Raw genomic sequence first — 22,641 nt, forward strand, 5'->3', positions numbered from 1 at the left:
GCTTGTTTTTCAGAATGTGTGGCAGGGAAACTTGGGATTTTGGAGGCTTTGGGGGTATTTTGGTTTTATATGTTTGAATGAAATTAGATATTAAAATCTTAAAAGCATAGTTAGACTGGTGCATGCCAAAAGCCTTTACAGTTCAGCAAAAAACAGTATAACTGACACAAGGGGATGGATGGTCATCACTTTCCTTAGCACCAGGGAAGACCTAGAAAGTGATTTCAGAACTTAACACCTTGACAGCCAGATAAAGCCTTCAATTGCTGGCATCTGGACAAGGATTTATGATCTTCATATGAGCAGTTGAATCAGAGCAAGGTATGCATTAGTGTGTGACCCTAGTGTGATATTTGAAAGACTATTCCTGTGTGGACTGCACTGTTCTAGTCAAGATACTGATTACCTAAGACCACATTGAGTAGCATTTTATTCATAGTTTCAGATGACATATAGGACCATGTGTACTTTGTATACCTAGTTGTATTTTAAAAGAGAGTCTAATTTAAAAGTTCCTGTGGACTTCAATGAGATCATAAATCGCCCCTGAGAGTATGCTGAAACATAAGGGCGGTATAGAAAGTAATTTTAATATATCTTCTACTGTTAGTCTAATGTTACCCTTTCAGTACTTTTTTAGTATAAAAGAAAACCAAACCAAACCAACCAAACAACCAACCAAACAAAAAACAAACAAACAAACAAACAAAAACTATTTCTTCAATGCCCATCTAAGCTACAAAAACAGCAGCATGGGATCACCACCACCAAACTCTAATCTTACTCCTCAGAAGAGGCAAAATATCTCTCAATAGTTAACTATTGATATTTTTACCCTGCATTTTTGACAACGTTGCTGTAATTTTCCCAAGATAGACTTTGGTTTTCTGGGAGCAAAAAGAACTGTAGCCATTCCTCTACTGGATTTTCACCTCACAAAATTGGGCCCAGGGTCACAGACAGCCAAGATGCTCAAAGCTGGGCTATGATTTACAGGATGAATGAGATTTGACAGTATATGGCAGGAAAAAATAGTTTAAAAAGCACCCTTGTAACATAATGGCAGGTAGCTGTGTTTTAAACTTGTTTGTTGTGGGTGTTGGTATGACCGAAAACTGAAGTATGTGTCTATACTGCTCCCTTAGGAGAAGTATTTAATTTAGCAGTGTTTCTTGAAATGTCTGGGCTTGTCTGAATAGGAAAATTTACCAGCTCAACTGTACCACTGTAATTCCCTATGGGGATGGAAGGAGTAAGTGTGTCCAGAAAGACAGTTATAATTCTGGCAGAAAATTCCCGCAGATAGACAAACCCTTCAGTTTTTGCCTGGAACAGGAAAATTCAGACCTGATATTCATAACACATAATTGATGAAGTTGCAGGACAGTGATGACACAACTGCTTTACCTAAGGGGAAAGACTGAGGGAGTTTGTTCATTAATTTACATTAAGTCCTAACATATGCAGGACTATAACCACCTATTTTTGTATTGTTTTGTGCCCTCTCGATGCTCCGTGTACCTCAGTTTTGTTTGGATTGGACTGATAGTCCAATCAGTCAAACTGATAGTTTGAACCAAACTCATAACTAATTTATCTCATTAGAATCAACTTCAGAAAGAAACCTGTGCCAGTGTGTACTGTCGACAAAGTACTACCAAAGACTTACCATGTGCAAGAGGCCTTGTACTAAGATCCCCAGTGGATGCAACCCATCTTGGTGAAGCAGACCTACAAAAGCACATTATCATTATCTAGTCAATGGTAGAGGCGTCACCTATAGATGCCTTGCAGACTTGCAGAAATAGATCCTATCAACCTAATTTGCCAACATTTGCATATATAGTGTTGCCTTTTAGAGACTTTCATTTATTTTCTTGGCTGAATGAGTAGACACATTATAACTTTTCTTACTTTTCTTCAGGTGCTAGGACAAGTTCTTGTGAGTGCCCAGAACGGAAGGACCTATGTTACGATCACTTGCTGACCATTGCCAGCACAGTTATTCTTATATTTAGCAATGGAAAAATAATAGAAATTCACCAGCAGTGAAGGCAAACTATGAAGCATATTTTAATTTAGTAAATGCATAAACACTGCCATAAAACATCAGTAGCTTGAGGTCTTCTCTAGAAATAGCTGTCAGGAAGAAGAAAATAAAAATACATATATATAAAAAAAAATTAAAGGGCAGTTGTTATCAAAATGGTGATGTCTGACCTGGTGGTTTTACAGTTGATCAGCATTCTTGCCTTCAGAGAATAAATCCACACTTCTTATATTGAGCTGAATATGAATGTGGGCTGCAGATAATTTTTCAGCTTTTCACTCAAGTGCTTTCCTCCTTTTCTCCTACTCCATAAAATATTCAACTGAGCAGACTCCCTTGGAGCTAACAATGACAGATATAATTAATTAGCTGTATAATCTTAAACTGTTGTTCTAGTTTTTATGTTAATTTTTGTAAGAGGTAGTTTAAATCATTAAACCAAGCTCTTGGTGCGACTTACTATAGTGATGGACCTGGTCTGGAAGCTCAGATTAAGCAAATTGAAATTTGCAAAATATTTTGTTCTGGTTTCAGAATAAAATTTGCTCAGCTCAAATTTAATTTAATATTCAGTCTTTTAACCATTTCCAATTCCAACTTAACTTGCTACAGATCCCTTATAAAGATTTGTATTGTATTCCTAAATATTTTCTTCCCATGCTTCTCTTTCCCTTTGTGTAAATATGAATTACTGTTAGTTGCCTGTATCTGTAAAGTACCTTAAGTCCAACTGATAGAAAAGTGCTGATTAGCACTTTTAAAATATGATAAAATACGATGAGAAATATTTCTCACAAGGCTTACACTTTGCAGAGAAACTTCAGCTTTATGACTAATTAAATATATTTTTCCTTTCACATTTGTGTGTAACTGGCAATATGGTTGGCACAGTTTGTGGTAACATGATTCCATGTAGGTGCGCAACCTCAAGGCTAAACTGGGCTTCTTTAAAAGAGAATTGAAAAAGAAAAATGGGAATTTTTAAATTGTTTTTATCAGTCATTCCTTAGGGTGCAACAACATCAGAGTTTCATGCTTTTAAAAAAAGATTTTCCTTTGGTTTCTTTCTAGAAGAAATCTCAGTTCACTTCCAGTGAAGTACCCTGCACTGAACTGGAAATCTCAACCCATAGTAGAAGACTACTGACTCCCTCACAGATGTATATTGTCCCACAGTGCCAGCTGTATACCAAGAAAATGAGAAATGTTAATAAAGCACATATTCTTGACAAACTGGATGAAGTGTCTGAAAAAAATGGACTGCATAAGTGCTTAGTTTTCAATCTTTTTTAATGTTGAACTCGAGTGCACTAAGAGATTCATCACCATTTCTATAAAAATCATGACTTTACCAATGGTTTGGAAAATGGTAGGACTTTTGTTTTTCATTTATTGTCTGACCCACAGTATTATTGAAGTTACTTCTGAGTATATATACATATATATATTAGTAAATGCCTGACTACTAATCAGGCTACTTATGACTATATTAGAGGTTTAGGAAATTAGAACTCATTTAAAAATAAATAAATAAATTTGGCAAAGCATTTGAAATTCGTATGGCTAAACAATCTGTGCATCTTTTTAAATAAAGAATAAACTTGGCTGAAATACATAGGTAATGGTACGTGAGATGCTTCTAAACAGCATATGTCAAACATGACCACTTGTGAGTTTAGGGCAGATAGATCTAAAAGCGTTTACTGAAGCTTAACTAATTCACACTATGGTATGCAAAGATGAGAATAAACACAGGCCCATCTTATTTGAAAGATTTATTAAACCTGCAGGTGGACAGCCTAAAGCAGACCTTCAGCTTTCTCACGTAGGGATAGATTTACAGTATATCAAAATATAATGCATGCAATAGAATGAAGAGCTCTTGATCCATATTGGTTTAAAATAGAATAGTGAAGATATTCACATGATATTAAGATCTGAAATTAATAAAGAATACAGAAACTTTTCAAGATGATTTTCCGTATGCCAGAAATTGTTCAGGCAGCCTAAGCCAAACACATTATATCAAAATCTTATATATTTTTTCTTAGATACAAAGAAAAGCTACTGAATAATATTTTCCTGAATTTATCCTGAAATACATAAGAATTTGAGACAGCCTCTGACAGTGTTTCTCAAGACTAACGTTTATCTCAATCTTCAAAAATAATCTGAAAAAGAATTGCTGAACATAATGAGCTTGCTTTTTTCCATTACAGTCATGAAACTGCAGCACTGAGCAGGGACTTTACTTTCATCCAGTACACACTGTTTTATGCAGAGCTCTTCTCCATTAAGACAATTCAATATATTATTATTAATATCATATTATTGCAATTTAAATATGTTCTGTAGTTATATATTATTATAAATATTATAATGTTATGCAAATGTATTATGTGTATAGTATGAAATGAAATAATATTAAATAATATTTAAATATTATATATATATTATAATATACAGAGATTTGCACAGTTATTATATAAACATTTTTATGTCCTACTTTTTTACTGTAAAGTTACCCAAGATAATGGGAATGTAAACAAATAAGCTAATGCCATTTTGCACAAAGAGGGAGTTCACTGCAATTTTAACTTTCATTTACTCTTTATATACTGTATGATACCAGATCAAAAGAAATCAACTCTTAAGCTCAAAACAGGGCACCTACTGCAGTCATGGACTGAGTGAAACCTGCAAATATGTATAAAGGTTGCAAATATGTGTAACTCTGACCAGTGGAGTTGCAGTGTTCTTAAATTAATAATAATAATAATAAACTGCAACAATTTTTGAGAAGTGTGAAGCCTTCCAGAAAGTGGCAACAAAGCAAGCACTAAAGGCTGGCTTTTAAGGCAAGCACTTAAAGCAGGCCAACCCTTACACTGGGGGAAGAACACAGCAGGCAGGCTTTCTGCATAAAAACAAGTCCATGGATTCAAGTTGTGAAATGTCCTCATTTTGAAGTGAGCTCAGACGAATCTAAAACCATTCACTAACTCAAAGTTGTAAGGTGACTTCTTCCAGAGCCAGTCACCCAGCCTAAGCATTCCTGAACCAGAAGGCTGGAAGACACCTAAGGAGGTCACCCGGATTGCCTTCAGCCCCAAGATGAGGTCAGCCACACCAGTATCATTCATGAAAGACATCAGTTCAAATAGTTCTTTAAGATTTCCAGTGCTGAAAATGCCTAACCATCAGCAATCTTGTCTTCACTCTCCTTGAAGTTGAAAGGTTTTTTTTTTTTTTCCTTTTACCTAGCCTGAATAATCTTTCTGATCATTGTCACCATTTTCTGCAGTGGACTTTCCAGCTAGCACAGCACACATCCTTCTGGAAATCTGTTCTCCAAAGCCAGGTAGCAGACTCTAGCTAAGGCACTATCAGTGCTGAGTAGAGCAGAAGGGTTATTTGTCACATCTTGTATCCTATACTCCTACTTAGTGTACCTCAGGAGGGTGTTTTGCAACAGCATGGTATTGTTGATTTGTGTCAAGATTTCATTCAACTGTAAACTCATATCTTTTTTCCCATAAAAATGTCACCTAGTCAGTTATCACAGTTATCCCCCAACCTGTGCTTGTGCAACTGGTTATTCCCTGCTGAGGTTAGTTCCTCTTGAATAGGAACCTCCTATTTTTTTCAGACAATTTATCATGTTGGTCAAGATCATTTTGAACTAGAAACCTGTTCTCCAGCATCCAGTCTTTCTCAAAACTGAATGATGTTGTCTGCAAATTTAATAGGTGTATTTTGTTTTCCCCTCAAGGTCATTAATGAATATATTGAATGTTACCACAACCAGGATAAACTTGCAAAATTCCATGTGTATCTGCTAGCAGGAGAGATTCATAGAGAAGCAATTAATAAAAGTTAGGAGGTAGATGCATTTAATTGTTACAATTACCTCTTATAAGTCATCACACTTTCACATGAATGTAAACAATTCAAATTCAAGCTCTGGTTTTAAAAATCCAAAGATGATTGCATCTGCTCTCATCTGAACAGTCCATTTCACAAGGGACCCATTCCAAAGCCCGTTATAGTTAATGAATGGCTCCTATAAATTTCAGTGAGCAATGAATCAGGTTTAGAAAGAAGGCTAAATGTGATCCTTCACCAACAGTAAAACAAAGTTCTGCAGAAGTCAGCATTTTATTTTATTTTTAAGATTTTCATTAATTAAATTAATTAATTAGCAAAATTGTCCTAAACAATTTTTTTTCTCAAACCATAGTTTTTCACCTAATAATCAAGGAATAAGTTAAACAAATGTTGATTTTATTATGCAAACATGGAAGGGTAAATGAATAACCCACTCAACCCTAAATATTCAACTAGTATCTCAGCCTGTTCTGATGGTGGGACTTACCAGGACAGAACCAAGAGTTCAGGATCAGATTAGTCCATCTCTCACAGAATGTGAAACGGTGCATATACAGTAGATATCCTACAGCCTCCAGCAGTCACATAATTTTGCAGTTATGAGGCTAATCACTTGACAGCATATCTCCATAGTTTCAGAGATAGTAAACTCCTTGTAGAGGACTGCTGTTATTATCTCTATAATACTTACCAGGGACTTCCCTAAACTATTTCCTGCATGCACTTTATCTTATTTCTTTCAGGGAAAAAAAAAATCAAACAAAAAGTGTTTAAAGAATTACTATTAACAAAAGTTTTACTGTAGCCTTTGATGGTGATTACAATAATTAATTACTTTAATTCCAATGGCCATTTGTCATCACAGTTAAAAATTTGCAACCTGGAGTTTAAAGAACGTACAAAAGTTTTTCGTACAAATACTTCAGGTGTAACTACTTATTCTTGCCTTTCACAAATTAGAAATAAGTGTTCTTTCAGGCTTTTTTATGTTGTATCCAGTTGTTCAGTTGTTCCTGTGGATTTTCACTGCTTATTTTTTTCTGCATCTTCCTTCAGTTACACCCCCACTAAATAGCAAACTAAGAGGAACAATCTGTGTCTTTTCACAAGGCAGTTTGGTTTTTTGTTTGGTTGTTTTTTCTGTTTTATTTTGTTTTTGTTTTTTTCCAAATATGATCATTTAAATTACCACTTGATATCTGCAACATTCATGACTGTCTTTACATACTGGAGGCAAACATCACCAAAATTTCTTGTTCTGACTCATTTCTACTGTTTGGACCATCTTTACAGATTCTTCTTCTTTTCTCCTTCTTTTCTCCTTCTTTTCCTCTTCTTCCTTGCTGCATTCCAACACCTAATTCTGCATCCAACTTTCTGAGTTTAATGACAAGTACCTGTTACTTTCTTTTTGTGTAAACTCATTCACACTAGGATATGAACAAGAGAGCAGTCACTGCTGGGAGTAGGGCATCCCAGCAGTAATGCTGGGCAGGAGACTGTGTCCTAAAAGCTTTAGGTGACAATACACACAAGTGCAAACATGACTGGTCTTTTGAGAGGGAAATGGCAGAGAGGATGGAAGGAAGGAAGAGGAAGACCGTTGAGAGGCAGGCTGGAGTCCCATCTCTGAATTTTTGCATTTCTTAAAGATAAGCTTCTCTTTCACCATTGTTTTTCTTAGCGCTAAGCTCATAAATATTTTACCATATTTTTTTTGACAATAAGATTTGTCATTTTCTGAATTTCAGTTGCCATGTTTGTCTCCTTTGGGATGCCTTACAAGTTAGGTCTTCTTTTCATCTGTCACTTTGCTCTGGGAAGCATTCTTTCTCTCCAGGGTGCAAGATGAGATTTTCAGAAGAGTTTGGCTGCCTGATTGCATAGTGTTGAATACTTGTTCTTATGTATGACAGCCCAGTGAATTGGAGGTCTACCTGGAAATATCTGATTTACATTATAAAATCTGGAAAAGAAAAAAACAAACCAGGCAGCAGTTGGGAACCTTTGTCTGAGACAGTGACTTACCCTGCTCGTTTGGGCCCTCTGCCCTCTTCTCCTACTCGCTCGTTTCAACTTGTTTCAGATACTTCAGGAAACAAACTGTGGCTATGCCTGTATGGAAAGCGTTTGTTTTTTTACAGAACCTCAAGTAGACAGTTTGTGTGATAGTGGTAGTTTCACCTGAGCTTTGCCAGAGGGAGGTAGTCTAGCCTATGGTCCTATAAAAATAAACTTTTTATCTTACAGTAGGCAGGACAAGTATTGACCTGAGCACCCAGCACAAGACCTTCAATGTTGACTGAAGTCTTCAGGCACTCTCCCCATGCTAATAATAGTATATCTATTGTTGTTAAAAAGGGTCTTATTGTGTGAAAAACGTGGGAAAGAGACAGAGAAATTCAGCACAGGAAAGAGACAGAGAAAGTTGGTATATTATTACAGAGATCACTTGTGATTTTACCTAGCTGCACCAGCATCTTTGATTTAATTATACTCCCATAACGTAAGTTTTGAAACTTCTGACTGGAAATTACTGTAAAAGTGTGAAAATATTCTCAGAAAAGTTTACAAATAAAGCAAATTAAGACTTCTCATTTCATAGAAATTACCAGGCTATTTAATAAATTAATATTTATTGTGATGGTCACATCTCCCGTGTAGATAGGAAAAATGATCTATTTATATATACTACTTCCCTGTTAAATTTTGAAAGTACTCCAGGTATTGTATTTCTTTGAACTGCAGCATAACTCAGGCACATTTCCACTATTCTTCCCCTTTAATGTGTGCTTAACTATTACAGCTGCTGCAGTTTGGCTTTGTGTTTCTTGGAAGGAAGATCAGAGCCTCACCTTACTCACTGGGAAGAAGCTACTTTTAAACAGCCCTGAATCCATCCTAAATATGCTGCTTTCCACATTGCTATTGCCTTGTCATACAGAATATCCCCATGGTACGAGTTTTATACTACAAGCTTCCCAACGGAAGGAATGCAACTGGTACTGGGAGTAAAACTTGCAGAATGTAAGGTGCCCTCCCATCTGACAGAAGTGAAATCTAGGGTTCTGTCTGCTCAGGGAAATCTGCTGACTTAACTTGATCAAACAAAAACTATTCCAGAAGAAATCCCCTTGTGGAACTAGGTTGTAATGCAATACTTTCTAGTACAACTGATGTGCAGTTTAGTGACTGCAATTTGCAAGCCTTTTGTATGAGGTTCTGTGTTGAACACTCTTTTGTTAATAAACTAGTTTATGTTTCTGGGATAAGTGTACTACAATTCTTTTCTGAATATCTTTTCTTAGAATACTGCACCCATTACCTCAGTTCCATATACCAGCTTTGTGTAACAGGAAAGTGAGTTGCGGTCAATGACACTTGACACTTGTAAATGCAACCTCAAGCAATCAAGCAGTGTCTAGTCATAGCAGGACAAATTCCTGTACTAACCGAAAAGTGTACAGATTACTGTGAGATCATGAGATTCTGGTTGCCTCTGTTGCATATGCCTGGTTAAGTTTGTCTTTGTTTTGAAGCCATGTCTTATGGGGGAAAAAAAATAAAAAAAAAAATCTCACCTGATCAAACTGCCAGTCTGCCTATGTACATCTCCTCACGGGATCTCTTGTATCCGTTGGCTGGTTCAAGGGGCAATCAGCTTTCTAAAACTTAAATTGGCAGCTCACAAGTGGAGATTATTACTGTACCCCAATTAAAGAGAAGGCCAAGTTGACATCTCTTTACACATCAGATTATCTGTACAGCATGGCAGTTTTTGTAAATGTTCCCATTGCAGAAGGTTTCATCACAGTTCACATCTCTCCAGAGATACAGATCTCTTTGTGGATTAGCATGAATCCAGGAGAAATGAAACATCATTTGATCTCTGGAGTAAACACTTAGCTCTACCCATGTACATTTACCATTTAGATAAAGCTTGGGTGCAACATAACTGAAATTCTGCTCTCTTCTTGACTTGGGCACCTCTTCTCCAACTGCTCTTAAGTCCTACCCTGCACATATCCTCCAAGTAGGGTCTCAGACAAGTGGTGATCTCACAGGAAATAGATACACAGCTGATACCTATAACGTCTTCCCTGCATGTTATGTGGGGACTTAAACGGGGAATCCTCAAAGCATATCATCAGGATAAAGCCCATAAGAGACCTGGCAGGATAAGACACCAGACTGGTCAGCTCTACTGAGCCCAAGGGCGCGTGAGGAGATGCACGTCTAGGCATACAGGGGCCTGTCAAGTAAGGGGTCTATCAGTGCTTGCTGGCAGCAGCCAAGCGCCCATGTTGCTTTTCCTGTTTCTTTTCTCTTTACTGGGTCTTATCTTGCATCTTTTGGCAGCAGCGGGAAGGGGAAAGAAAAAAAAAACAACAACAAAAAAAAACTTGTCAACATTCTCTACCGGTATTATGCTCTCTGGAAATACAGGTTATGCCTCACAAAGCATTGAAATGCCAACCTAGAGAAACCCCTGCTGACAGGGGAAGCAGCATAGCAAAAACAGCCTGGAGATCTAGCTGTAATCAAGATCCCTGCTTCTCCCACCTGTCTTAAGTACCTTACCATGGAGGCACAGCATGAATTTTCAGATCAGTCTTCACCCTGGCAAGGTCTCCATAAAATCTGTGTTTCAGTGGGAATGAAAAAATATCCAGTAAAGACTACACATAAGCTATGTCAGAGAAGTTATTACAGTCAGTTTAGGGGTGGCAGCTAACAACAACAACAAAAACAAAAAGCAAGGGAAGGATACCAGCTTCAGACAGACCATGATTCCTACTAATAGAGGAGGTGTGGCTAAATTATGTGCCAAAAATGTATATAGTAGATGCAGCTATTGCCTTCCGACCCCTTCTGTGCCTGTAGAAACACGATAAATTATATGAAAGTATTTGTAACATAACTTTCTTGAATTAAGCCTGATTTCACAAATGCATTTTTCTCGTCTACCAAATGAAAAAAGTAATAATAATAAAAATAAATAAATCACATATCTTATTATAAATATATTTCAGAAAGTAAAATGTGTGCTCAGCCCAAAATCAGGAAGTGCAATTCACTGAGATTTTTACAAAAGACTGAACATAATTTTCTTTCATACTTGGTTCCTTGGTCATTCTCTCGTACTATTTCATCACCATGTACATGATGGGAAGTGCCAACGAGAATATTGTTTTGAGCTTCTGTATTTTTTGAACTCCTGTTAATTCTGCTATTAGCATCTTGGTAGCAAGCCAACAATCACATTATGAAACAAACTTGAATTTTTGCTTCCAAATTGCAAAATCAAAACGAAACTGAGAAATACTACCTTAAAAAAGTCTTATTAACTAAGACAATTAGTCATATTTTAGTCTTGATTTTTATCTTTTATTGAAGTTTAAAGATATTGAAAGCAATTTGTCTGTCCTGTACAGACAATTTTGTCAGTTTCTCCTGCTGTCTATAACTGTGTAATATGTAATATGTTACTGGAAATAGGAATTATCTTTGCCTACTCTACAGTTAAAAACAGAAAATATTGAAGCAAAAGGAGGAAGATCTTTTGTTCTGCTTATCTTTATTTCAGCTTGGACATATTTGTAATGGATGTTGTACATCCACTCTCTGACATGTCATGATGCTGTATAAAATGTACTCTGGAATATTTAACTGCCAAGAGGCTAGAAGGAAGAGATGTGGAAACTTAGCACCTTGGCTAATAATTAGAAGTCCATCATCCTTCTTGCCTGACTCATACAGCCAGAAAAATACTGATGTCTGCCACAGTGAGTGAAAATTAGCAGGGCCTGACATGAATATAAATGCTAGCCAGGTTGTGATTTAATGTCTATAAAATATTATAAATCCTCACATACCATGTGTTTTGTAACTGGGTACACAGTAGTTATTCAGAACAGAGGCCAGATTCACATCGTGGTTTTGAAGTCAAGTGCATTTTTTCATTTATGAGTAGAAACAGGTAAGACTGAATTTTTTCTTTTCTGTGTCATTAAGGGAGAAGACAGAAAGGATTAGGCAGAACTACAAACAAATACATTGCACCTACTTTTTCAAGGATCTCCTCGGCAAGTGCAAACTTTTCAGGATCCAATTCTTTCAGAATTCACAGAGCTTTGAGAACTTTTTTCCTAGTAAAGATAGGCTGTTTGCTGTGTTTTCAACTCATTCATTCTTCTAAAAATTCTGTGCTTGGCAAAATGGTAGGTAAATTTACCCTGCAGCTGTTTCCACAGGTGTGGCTCTGTTGACCACATAGAGTAGATGTGTAGTAGATGTGACCTAGTGTCAAAGTGGGCATTAGGGCAGAAGACTGTTTGTTGGAAACCCTAGGCTTGATGCATGAGACTGGCAAGCCATGCTGGGTGCTGAGCAAGGGATGCATCACTGCACATGAGTGACACCTGTGCTCTGCAGAGAAGTCCTGCTGTGGAGACCTCTATAAGATGAGACCTGTGTTTGTCCTAACACAGAAAAAGTCTGTAAAGAGTTAGCAGTGTGTTTCTGTATTCGGCACAAGAAACAATTTAAAACTGCATTTGGCAAGTGTTTTCCCTGTTCAGCTTTGTTCTTTCATGTGTGTATGGCTAAGTAAATCTCCATTCTTACAGCGGTAGTTGTTGGACTATTCAAACCAAAGCAAACACATAGACAGCGATACCAGTTCTTTCTGACATTTTAGGTACAAATTTCTTACCCGTTAGGGATTTCCTTCTTGAGATAGCCTGTTGCCCATATAAATTCCTAATCCAGCCTCAGCACTCCCAGTTTTTCATCGATTTCATTTTGTAAGTCCTTTATCTATTTGGAGAAACACAACAATGACTATGGGCAAAGAGCAGAGGCTCGCCTGCTTTCCTCTGCGGGAGCACAGGACTCACCAGGATTTTGTGCAATTGGCAAGGTGTGCAGGCAACACCTTCACACCAGTTGGATTACTTTAGTGGAGAAGAAAATCCTCATACCTGTTTCCAGACATTCATATCTGATCTTAAATTATGAAGATTAAAAATGAAAATAAAAAATCTGAAGGCTAGAAGGGAGGAGGCGACTGAGGGGTTAAAAGCTTGCAAGGACTGTGTGAGAAGGGACAGCAGCGCAGAGGGGAAGTTCCCTGCACTTCTGAGCGTTAAAACTTCCTCCCAGAGGTAGTTCAAAATCTGACCATCGGTTCCTTGAGACTGGAGGCAGCAAAGGAAGCGCTGTAAGCACTTTGACACCTCGCTTAGCATTCCTGGCGGCATTTTCTTCGGCGGCCACCTTTCCTTTGAAAGCACACCTTTGCTCAGCGTGCCCATTCCGCTGCACTCTTCCCCCCTGGGGAAAACCTCAGGAGCATCTGGGGGAAAATCTGCCGTCTCCTGGGGAAATCTCAGGGGCAGGCACCGCCGGGAGCCCCGGCGGGGTGCGGGGGGAGCCCGCCCGGCTCCCGCTCAGCCCTTTCCCCATCAGCTGCCAGCGGATCTGGAGGAATATCGCACAGCGCGAAGTGTTCAAACAAAACAAAACAAAAGGAAAAAAAAAAAAAACTTCGAAGAAGATTGCGGAGCTCGGGAGCAGCGTTAATTAAGTGTTAATTCGGGTCCCACGACGCGAAGGAGCTCAGGGACAGGGCGAGAAGGGCCGGACCCCCGGGAACCCCGACGAGTGCCGTCGAGGGCGCGGGGCAAGGACGGGAGGGGAGGAGTGCTCCTCGTCGGGGGGAGGGAGGGAAGGAGGGAGGAAAGGATGGAAGGAGGGAAGGAAGGAGCTGGCCGTGATCTAGAGAGAAACACGACTTCTAAAGACACTAGTGGCTGGTCGCTTTGCCTGCCGGGTTGCAGGGGTGCCGCTTTTCGGGGCTGGGGGTGACGGCCCGTCGGCAGTCCCCAGGGCAGCCCAGCCCACACGCACAGCCCGAAGGTGTCGGCGAGGAAAAAGGTTCGGTGCCAGCTCCGGTGACGCCGAGGCACAGCGGGGTCGCTCCTCTCCTTCTTCTCTTCCTCCCTCCTGCGCTCCCCCGCCAAATCTGCGGTGGCTTTGGCGATCCCACGGTATTTGCCGGCTCGACGGCAGCCCCGAGGCCGTGTCCTCGCGTCCCGGGGAGCCGCTGCTCCCGCCGACCGGAGCGGGAGGTGCTCGGCCTCCCCGCGGGCAGCCCTGGGGGCAGCGGGGCCGGCACACACCGGGGGGCGCTGCGAGCCCACGGCAGGGCGCGTGTCCGTGCGTGTGTCCCGGACAGGCGGGCAGCCGGGGAAGAGGGGCAGGAAAAGGGGAGGGGAGGGATGGGGGGCAGCTCCCTCTCGAAAGAAGGAGACGCGGAGAAAGCCCAGGCAAGGTGCAACGCCTGCCGCCTGCCCCACAGTTTTGCTGGGAAAAAAAAAAAAAAGTAAAGAAAAAATAAAATCGAAAGGCTTCTCACCCCTCTCCCTAACAGAGGAGGAAGTTTCTCTCTCACTCTTGCTCCGGGAGGAGTTACAGCATGACAAGCCCACAACACCCCCTTCTCCTGCCCCGACCTGAAGAGAAGCTTGACTCTTCACCTGCAAATGTTCCGTGGCTGCTTTTTGCACTTTGTAGACTGAAAACCAGAAATCTCCCAATGCCAAGCCCGAGATCGGTCCCCACGAGAGGTGTCCATCAGCCACCCTCTCACGGGGACCTACAGCAGTACAAGTACACCTTTGCCACTGCAGGAGTAAGGCAGAATCCTAGTTTGTTTCAAATCCAAAAGTGTAAAATGGAGTTACTCTATTTAGAGTGCCCCAGTAAAGCTCCTAGGTGGTATTCCTTACGTTATCCTCTAGTTCCCTAATCCCTTTCTGAAAAATTCCAAGCAGCACTTAGAAAGCCATAGAACTGGAAACGCAGTAATTGTCCTAAATGGCACGGTTTTTCTCAAGGTACACTTTCCAGAGGCATAACAATTTCCCCATACGCTTCCACACATGATGGCCAGCTAGCTTGAAAAGATGTCGCATAAGCGATAGTTGAAAACTTGGGGTTCTGCGTTTTAAAGCAGATATGTGATTTCCTCTGCAGAAACGTTGAGGATTTAAAAAAATACCTTTAGTACCATAAGGTGCAATGGGGCAAGCTCAAAAAGCAGACCTTGATCTATGCTGAGAAACACAAGGCTATTCTGATACAGCAAAAGTTCTGTCCTTTTATCCTATCTGCTGAAAGCATGAGCAAGCACACACCTCATTTGTTCACACCTTTTCCTGGCTCTTTCTTCCCAAAGCTAAAGCAGAGGTCCCTTCACAGAACATAACTGAAGCGTGTCAGGTTTGGGTTAGTGCATATTTATAACCATTTGTACTGAAAGATTTGTTGTACTGCATCGCCTACTCCACCGCCCCTATAGCTGTGAAGGTGTTGACGGCCGGATTAGCCATCACATCCACAAATAAACCATTTGGGATTTCACTTCTTACTTTCTACTTCTGCATTCCTAGACTGGAAGCAGGCGAGAAGCCAACGCCCCTGGGTCATAGTTTAGCCTCGGTAGGCACAGGCCGCGGGTGGTGGGAAAGGCACAAAAGCAGGCAGAAGCGAAGTGGTAGTTTGAATAATTTCAGCTGCACACATCTCCCATCACCAGTCTATTGAAAATTTAAACTGGAAAATGACAATGAAAAGCTGGAATAATGGGAAAAACAGGACACAAAATTCGATAGACATTGCTACGAGCTTGAAGGGGAGAGACTTAAAAGGTCAGAGAGCAAATGGGAATGGCCACAATCATCTGAAGGCAGTTGGAAGGTAAGTTGATGGACACTGGTTTGACCTGTGGGTCAGCAAACTAGTTTAACTCTACCTTGATCTGCACAACGCGAGACAAGTTCCCGGCTCCTATCAAACAACTCAATGCCCTTATCTGGAAGGGTTTAGTAAAAGTAAATCAACTACTAAAAGGAGCTATTCAGCCTTCAAGTGCTGGGTTTTGCTGCTAAAAGAAACAAAAAATACGTGTGTCCTTGCACGGCCCGGAACCAAAAAGGCAGCTCTTCCCTGGGAGAAGGAAGAGTTTTGTCACCAGCTCTGTCCCACTGTCAGACAGCCCTAAGACAGAGCAAACAGCGCCCTACACACACCTGCAGGCACCTGGCTGGTGGTTATTTGGTAGCCTTCTCTTTTCAAGGGCATGTTGGAGAAACAGTACTAGATATTACCTACGACTACATTTCCCTTTCCTTGTCACTTGGTGCTCATCCCATTCCATCAGGACTAAAACCCCCAGGTAACACAAACACTGTCTCTCGCTCCCACTGTGGAAATCTGGTGCTGCTACATGGCTCCACTTCCATGGTATTAAAATAAGAATAATTATTATTATTATTAAGGAAGAAAAAAAAATAAAAGCGGAGCAAACTGTTGCTTTGTTTCTGCAGAAAACTTTGCAAGCCTCCGATGACTGCAATTGTAAAGCCACAAATTCAGAACACAGCTCAGAGAAACTCAACAGGAGCAACTCCTGTTCCCGGTGCTCTTTTAAATCCACTTCTAACCCTATACCATGCACAGAACCGAAACCCTGAACACATCTGGAGTAACTCCTCTGCACTTTTTCACTCCGCATTTTAACGCCTGCTCCTCAGGCTGTCGCCAGGAATGTGCTTTCCGTGTCTGCACGGAAAATCAAATCCCTCTCCTATGCAAATCCCATACTTCAGTCCCGATTTCTCGGTGCTCCGACAGCGTGCTTCGCCTCCCCGTGTAATGCAGGAGGCCGCGGTTCCCAACAGGAGCAACACCTCCCCCCAAAAAGGTGTCCACGGAGTGGTCCCGGTACTTCTTGCCCAAACGCCAAGCAACCTCCCTAGCCGCTTTTCTACCGAGCAAAAGGCTCTAGGATTTTTTTATAACCCCCCTGCGATTGCTACAGGGCCAGCGGCTAAACGGGAGCGCTGGCCCGGCCGGTGGGCAACCCGCTGCGACCCTGGGGAGCCCTCGGCCCCCTGGTCCTGGGGGGGGAAGCGCCCCCAGCCCAAGCTGGGACTTTTCGCACACACCCGCCAAGTTTCCCACCCCCCGAGACCTGCAGAAGTCCCCGCTCGCCACGGCAATTGCCATCGCCCAGCCGCAAATCGGTTGTCTCAAAATAAAAAGCCGCAGTCCGCTTTTTATTTTGTCCTCTGAAGAAATAATTATCGTCAGGATTTCCACCTTCAGTCGCCTTTCGCAAGGGAGCCGTGGCTCGCTGGGAAAAATAAAGGCAAACGAGGAGGTACGCGCAGAGCTGTCCTTCACAGTCATCTCAGCGAGAGGCACCGCATCGTTAGTTTGATTTAAAAAATAAAATAAACCGAACATAAAGAGTGTTAACGCCTTTCCTTTAGTTTCCTCTACCAGTACATCACGAAAACATCCCGCAGGGTGCCAGCAAGTTGGTTGGAATACCTCAAAGCCGCTCGCATTGGGTGCTACGGTTTACAAACGGGGTTGAATTCGTTGCATTTTCCCTCTTAGGTGAAACTCTAGAGAACTCCTCGAGTCACAGGAGTTCAAAGTAAATCATTGCCTGCAGTGGTGGAATTAAAAAGAAGAAGAAAAACAATTAGCTGACCGAAGGTAGAATGTTTTATCTGGAGTTTATTAATACCATTTAAAATATTACAGATAAAAATCAATTACATTTCATGCATTTAAAATGCAAATCTAAAATGTTCCAGCGAAGGGCTTTCCATTTCAATGTGAAATATCCAAATTATTTCAACATTACAATGAGACAATTAGTTTGCAGCAGTGCAAACCGCTAATGTAGTGTCAAGAGTGTTTATTACCATTTATCAATATTATTTTCAGGAAATACACATAGGCCAACGTTAGTTCAGTTTCACTTGGACAGTTTATTTAATACATGGGTCGTGGCAAACCCACTTTATGAAATATAGGAGAACTCTCACTGTAACTATACCTGAACTGCCAGCAAATGCAAATAAGTACATGCTCCATTAAATTAAATGTCATTCAACATTTATCAAATATTGTTTGCTTAATTACAGTTGTATGCCTACCTAAATTAATATTCAAGCAAAACCTATATCCTGAAGTGCGATTTGATGTACACTTCAGGAAATGAGTCCAGAAAAAAAAAAATGCAGTTAACTAGGACTGCAACAATAACGCTTTCTCGTGACAGGAAAAGAAATAAAAATTTTAAAATTAAAAATTAAAAAAAAAAAGCTCAAGTGTACTTCAATATATTTTCAAATATTTACTGGAAGTAATTTACAAGAAAAATACTATACAAAATCGTCTCCTGGACAACTGCTGCTCACACCGATACATTGGTGGAGTTATAATTAATTGTTAGCTAATCTAGAACGATTCCCCAGTTGTACAAACCTATAGGTTCGGATGTAATTTACAAATATTTTATTTTCCTATCCCCCTCCCCCGGCCTCCCTCTTTTTGGCATTCGGACCACAGCTTCGCTTGAAACCAACGGTGCTTCTTCATTTGTTTGGAGTTTAAAAATATATGCCTTTCAACGTAATTAATCTCAGCGTATTTCGCGATTCCTACTCAAACGGGAATTAGAACAAATGCGCTGGCAAACGGAATAAAAGTTTGGACTCGGGGAGGTAAAAGACGTGTTTAAAAAAATAAAAATAAAGCGAGGGTGGGGGTGGCGGGGAGAGGAAGGGGGACGAATACGCTCCGGTGTCCGGGAGCAGGAGGGATTTCGTGGGTAAGGAGATGGGGGAGCCCCGACGGCGCTGCGGGCGATGCCGTCGGAGCCCGTCGGGGGCAGCCCGGGCTCCGGGGCGCCTCTGGAGGGAGGGATGGAGGGACGGAGGGACGGAGGGATGGAGGGACGGAGGGACAGACGGATGGACGGACAGATGGAGGGATGGATGGACGGATGGAAGGAGGGGGGCTGCGGGCCGCTTTCTAGCAGGAAAATGAGAGAGAACGTGGGGGTTTTTGTTGGGTTGGGGTCTTTGTTGGTGGTGGCGGTGTTTTTTTTTTTTTCTTTTTCGACGCAGCCCGAGCTGGGTCGCTCGGGTCTCTGCCGTCCCCGGAGCCCACCCGGCTGCGGGGGCTGAGGCTACTTACGTGTCCGCGTCCCCGCCGCGGGGCTGCGCGCCCGGGGGGGCGCCGGGCCGGGCCGAGCCGTGCCTGACCGAGCTGTGCCGGACCGTGCCGGGCCGCGGCGGCTCCGCGCCTCCCCCAGTCACTCGAGGCCGTTGCGGTGGCCGGGCTCGGGGGGCGGCAGCAGCTCCGGGGAGTGGCAGGGCGGGCTGCCGGCCGCGCTGTGCTCGCTGTCGGTGTCGCTGCCCTTCTTGCCTCCGGGGCCGGGGCCGGGGCCGCCGGGGCCGGGGCCGCCGGCGCCGCCAGGGCCGCTGTGGGTCTTGACGTGCTTGCTGAGGTGGTCGCTGCGCATGAAGCGCTTGTTGCAGACGGGGCAGGCGAAGCGCTTCTCGCCCGTGTGGGTCCGCAGGTGCCGCTGCAGCTCGTCGGAGCGGGTGAAGCGCTTGCCGCAGAAGAGCCAGTTGCAGACGAAGGGCCGCTCGCCCGTGTGCCAGCGCAGGTGCGCCTTCAGGTGCGACGTCTTGCCGTACACCTTGCCGCAGCCGGGGATGTGGCAGCTGTGCAGCCCCTTGCGGCGCAGGCTGGCCCCCGCCGGCCCCAGCCGCTCGGCCTCCTGGCAGTTGGGGCAGTCGCAGGTGGCCCGGCCCGAGTAGCGGCGGGCAGAGGAGCGCGGCGAGGCGGCCAGCGGCGCGGCGGGGCCGCCGGCCAGCATGGAGCCCCCGGCGCCGGCCAGCGGCGAGGGGGCCGAGTCCGGGTAGGAGCCGGGCAGCACCGGCTTAAATCCGTCCATGAGGTGCTGCCCGGCGGGGCTGAGGAGGTGCGAGGAGGCGCCGCTGCTGAAGGCCGAGTGGCCCAGGCCCGAGTAATCCGAGTTGTAGCCGCCCAGCGGCGAGTGGAGCGACGTCTGCAGCCCGCCGGCCGCCGGGTGCAGCGAGCCGGGCAGCGCGGCCGCCCCGTTGGGGCTCTGCACGTCGAGCCAGCCGGCGCCCACGTCCCACCAGCTGGAGGCGCCCGCCGAGCCCACCTCGCCGGCGCCCAGCCCCGGGTGCGAGGGCTTGAACCACGACTCGTAGGGGTGCGCCATGCCCACCCGCGGGTAGATGCCCTGCAGCCCCTCCACCGACGTGTGCACCTTGGAGATGAAGACGGGCTGGTGCGCCTCCTGCCCCGCCGCCCCGCCGCCGCCGCCGCCGCCTCCGCCGCCTCCCCCGCCGCCGCCGCCGCCGCCGGGCGCCTGGAAGACGGCGTAGTCGTTGGCGAAGGGCGAGCCGGCGGCCGCCGCGCCGCTGGAGGTGAGCGAGAAGGCGCTGGAGCCCGGCGAGCCGCCGCAGCTGAACGAGTCCGAGACGAGCGCGGCCGCCGCCGCCGCCGCCGCTGCCGCCGCCGCCGCCGCCGAGGAGCCGTTCCGCGCCGCGCCCGGCACGCCGAAGCCCGGCAGGCCGGAGCCCACGGCGCCGCAGCTGCCCGCCGCCGCCGCCGAGGAGGAGGAGGAGGCCGAGGAAGAGGAGGAGCGTTTCCACGGGTGGAAGCCTTTGCCGAAGGACGCCGCGCTGTCCGAGAGGGCGGACGGCGACGGGCTGGGGCTGCCGATCTTGTTGCAGGTCGCGGCGAGCATGGCCAGCGGCGTGGAGCCTACCCGCGGTTCCTCCTGCGGGCACAGAGGGGAGAGGGGCGCCCCGACGCCGTCAGGGACGGAGCGGCCCCGCCGCCGCCCGCCGCCCCCCGCCGCCCCGCTCCGCCGCCCGGCCCCGGGCACGGAGCTGCCGGCACCGCGCCTCTGCCTCCGGGCACCCTCCCGGCCTCTCCTCGCCTCCCCCGAAAGAGGGGAAGGGCCGAAGGGGAGGGAGAAGAGAGGGGGAAAAAAGTTGCTCCTGTTACCGCGGCTTAAAAGACGCCCCCGGCACGGCGGCAGCCGCGTCTCTGGCCGGTCCCTTTTGCCGGGACCCGGCCGGTCCCCGCTCCGCGGGCAATTGTTAAACAGAGAATTGCAGGCTTAGCAAAGTGCTCCCTTCCAAAAACGGAAAGAAAAAAAAACAAATGAAAAGGCTTCCTCAAAGAGCCTCGCTCGCGTACCGAAGGTAATTAAATACAGACATCAATTTCGCGTATGCACACATGGATGGATGCACGAGTTCAACGTACCTGCTGCACACGGCGGGCTGTGCTATTTTAAAGGGAAATAAAAAGCCACAAATCTGTTGCAAATTAGAAATTGCACAGAAAAAAAAAAAAAAGGACTGCTTTTTTTTTTTTTTTCCCTTCCAGCAGTCACATGGAAAGAAGAAAGGCCACTTCTCCGGGGGCACAGGAGCAGCACAGCCCAGGCGCTGTAGGTTGTCTCTACAAATGCCCTTCAAAACCTTTTCCTGCTCGCTGAAAAGTGACTCTGCCCCCTTTTCCCCCGCTCGCTCTTTCTTTTCTCCTAAACTCGCTTGTACTTAAGTTAAAAAAAAAAAAAAAAAGGAAAAAAGAAAAAAGGCTCAATAGAGGAGACTGATAGCCCCGGTCAAGACAGGGGTTATTTTAACCCCCTCCAATCGCCACTAAAAAGAAACTAATTAAACCAGCAAGAGAAAAAAAAACCTTAGACTCACCCCTAGAAGTGAAGTTGCCATCACACAAAAGTGCCCTCCTCTCAGAGGATCTTTTTTATATTGATAAATCGGAGGCAGTGTTTTTTTTAGAGGTGTGCAATACAATGATCAGTTCCGCCCATTCCACCACAATTGTAGCTCCCTCGCCGCCTTTGAAGTGCCGCTGAGCCGCCGCCAGCCAATCCCCGGCCCCGCCGCGCCGCTCGCCGACGTGACCGCGTGAGGTCAGCGGCGCCGTCGAGCACGGCACGGCACGGCTCGGCACGGCACGGCTCGGCACGGCACGGCACGGCACGGCACGGCACGGCACGGCACGGCACGGCTCGGCACGGCACGGCATGGCACGGCTTGGACCCGGCACGGCTCGGCACGGCTCGTTCCCGGCACGGCTCGGCACGGCTCAGCCCCGGCACGGCTCGGTCGCGGCACGGCGCAGCCCCCTCGCGGGGTGGGGGCCGGCCGCTTCCCGTGCCGTGCCTCCCGGTCCTTCCCGTCCCGGTGCCGTTCTCACCCGGTCCCGGCCGCCCCTCCGCACACAACCGGGCTGGCCGGGTCCTGTTGCCTTTCCCCGTCATCTTCTCAGCGACGTTGTCACCGTTTCGCCCCGTCCTCCCTCCCCGTTCCCGGTGCCTCCCCGAGCAATTTATTCCCCGAGGCCGGCCCCGGGGAATAACCCCCGCCTCGCTGCCCACCGGTCCCCATAACTCAGGTGCTCTCACCCCTCGGATTTGGGCTGCCAAGGGCCGTTCTCCCTTCCCCTCGCCCCGTTTCCGTGCGGTGGGGATATTGACTGTACATCATATCTATTGATCAAGGGGGTAAGGGACATTATCATACTTCGAAGCAAGAGGGGAGTAAATTAATGAACTGCTTTCTTTCTCTGAAGGCTGACGGTTACCATAAATGTCGCGTTTCTCTCCGCGAGCTGCTCTGAATGATTTTAGCCTGTTGAGAAGGCGTGACAGGCCAGCCCAGAAGGAGGAAGGGGTGGGGGAAGGAGGGAACTCCGTTTAACAAATAAAAAAGAATTAACTTCATTGCTTTGGTCTCCTTCTATAATGATATTCATTT

The 22,641-nt window shown here is 45.1% G+C and overlaps 1 protein-coding gene across 7 annotated transcripts; it reads right to left on the reverse strand.

The window, feature by feature from the left end:
• Positions 1–7,057: 7,057 nt before the first annotated feature.
• On the reverse strand, positions 7,058–21,765 carry SP8 (Sp8 transcription factor). 7 transcript variants are annotated; one of them, XM_080580445.1, is made up of 4 exons: positions 21,571–21,606; positions 19,001–20,624; positions 17,339–17,459; positions 7,058–12,757 (listed from the first exon to the last, which is right to left on the reverse strand). In XM_080580445.1, exons 1-2 carry the CDS (start codon positions 21,589–21,591, stop codon positions 19,119–19,121), a joined length of 1,527 nt encoding a protein of 508 aa, XP_080436571.1. In that variant the 5' UTR covers positions 21,592–21,606; the 3' UTR covers positions 7,058–12,757; positions 17,339–17,459; positions 19,001–19,118. The 7 variants fall into 7 exon arrangements, with proteins under 7 accessions (XP_080436571.1, XP_080436574.1, XP_080436573.1 ...); XM_080580448.1 differs by having other exon boundaries at positions 7,058–11,940; positions 12,654–17,459; XM_080580447.1 differs by having other exon boundaries at positions 7,058–10,579; positions 11,815–17,459.
• Between the last annotated feature and the right edge of the window lie 876 nt (positions 21,766–22,641).

The sequence above is a fragment of the Anser brachyrhynchus genome (assembly GCF_964034855.1).
Source record: "Anser brachyrhynchus genome assembly, chromosome: 2".
Lineage (NCBI taxonomy): Eukaryota > Metazoa > Chordata > Aves > Anseriformes > Anatidae > Anser > Anser brachyrhynchus.

Excerpts from the sequence above, each read along its gene's own strand:
- SP8 (XM_080580450.1), bottom strand. The coding sequence starts at position 21,591 with ATGGCAACTTCACTTCTAGGG. Across the intron at positions 20,625-21,570 it reads TGGCAACTTCACTTCTAGGG|GAGGAACCGCGGGTAGGCTC; the intron begins GTGAGTCTAAGG and ends CTGTGCCCGCAG.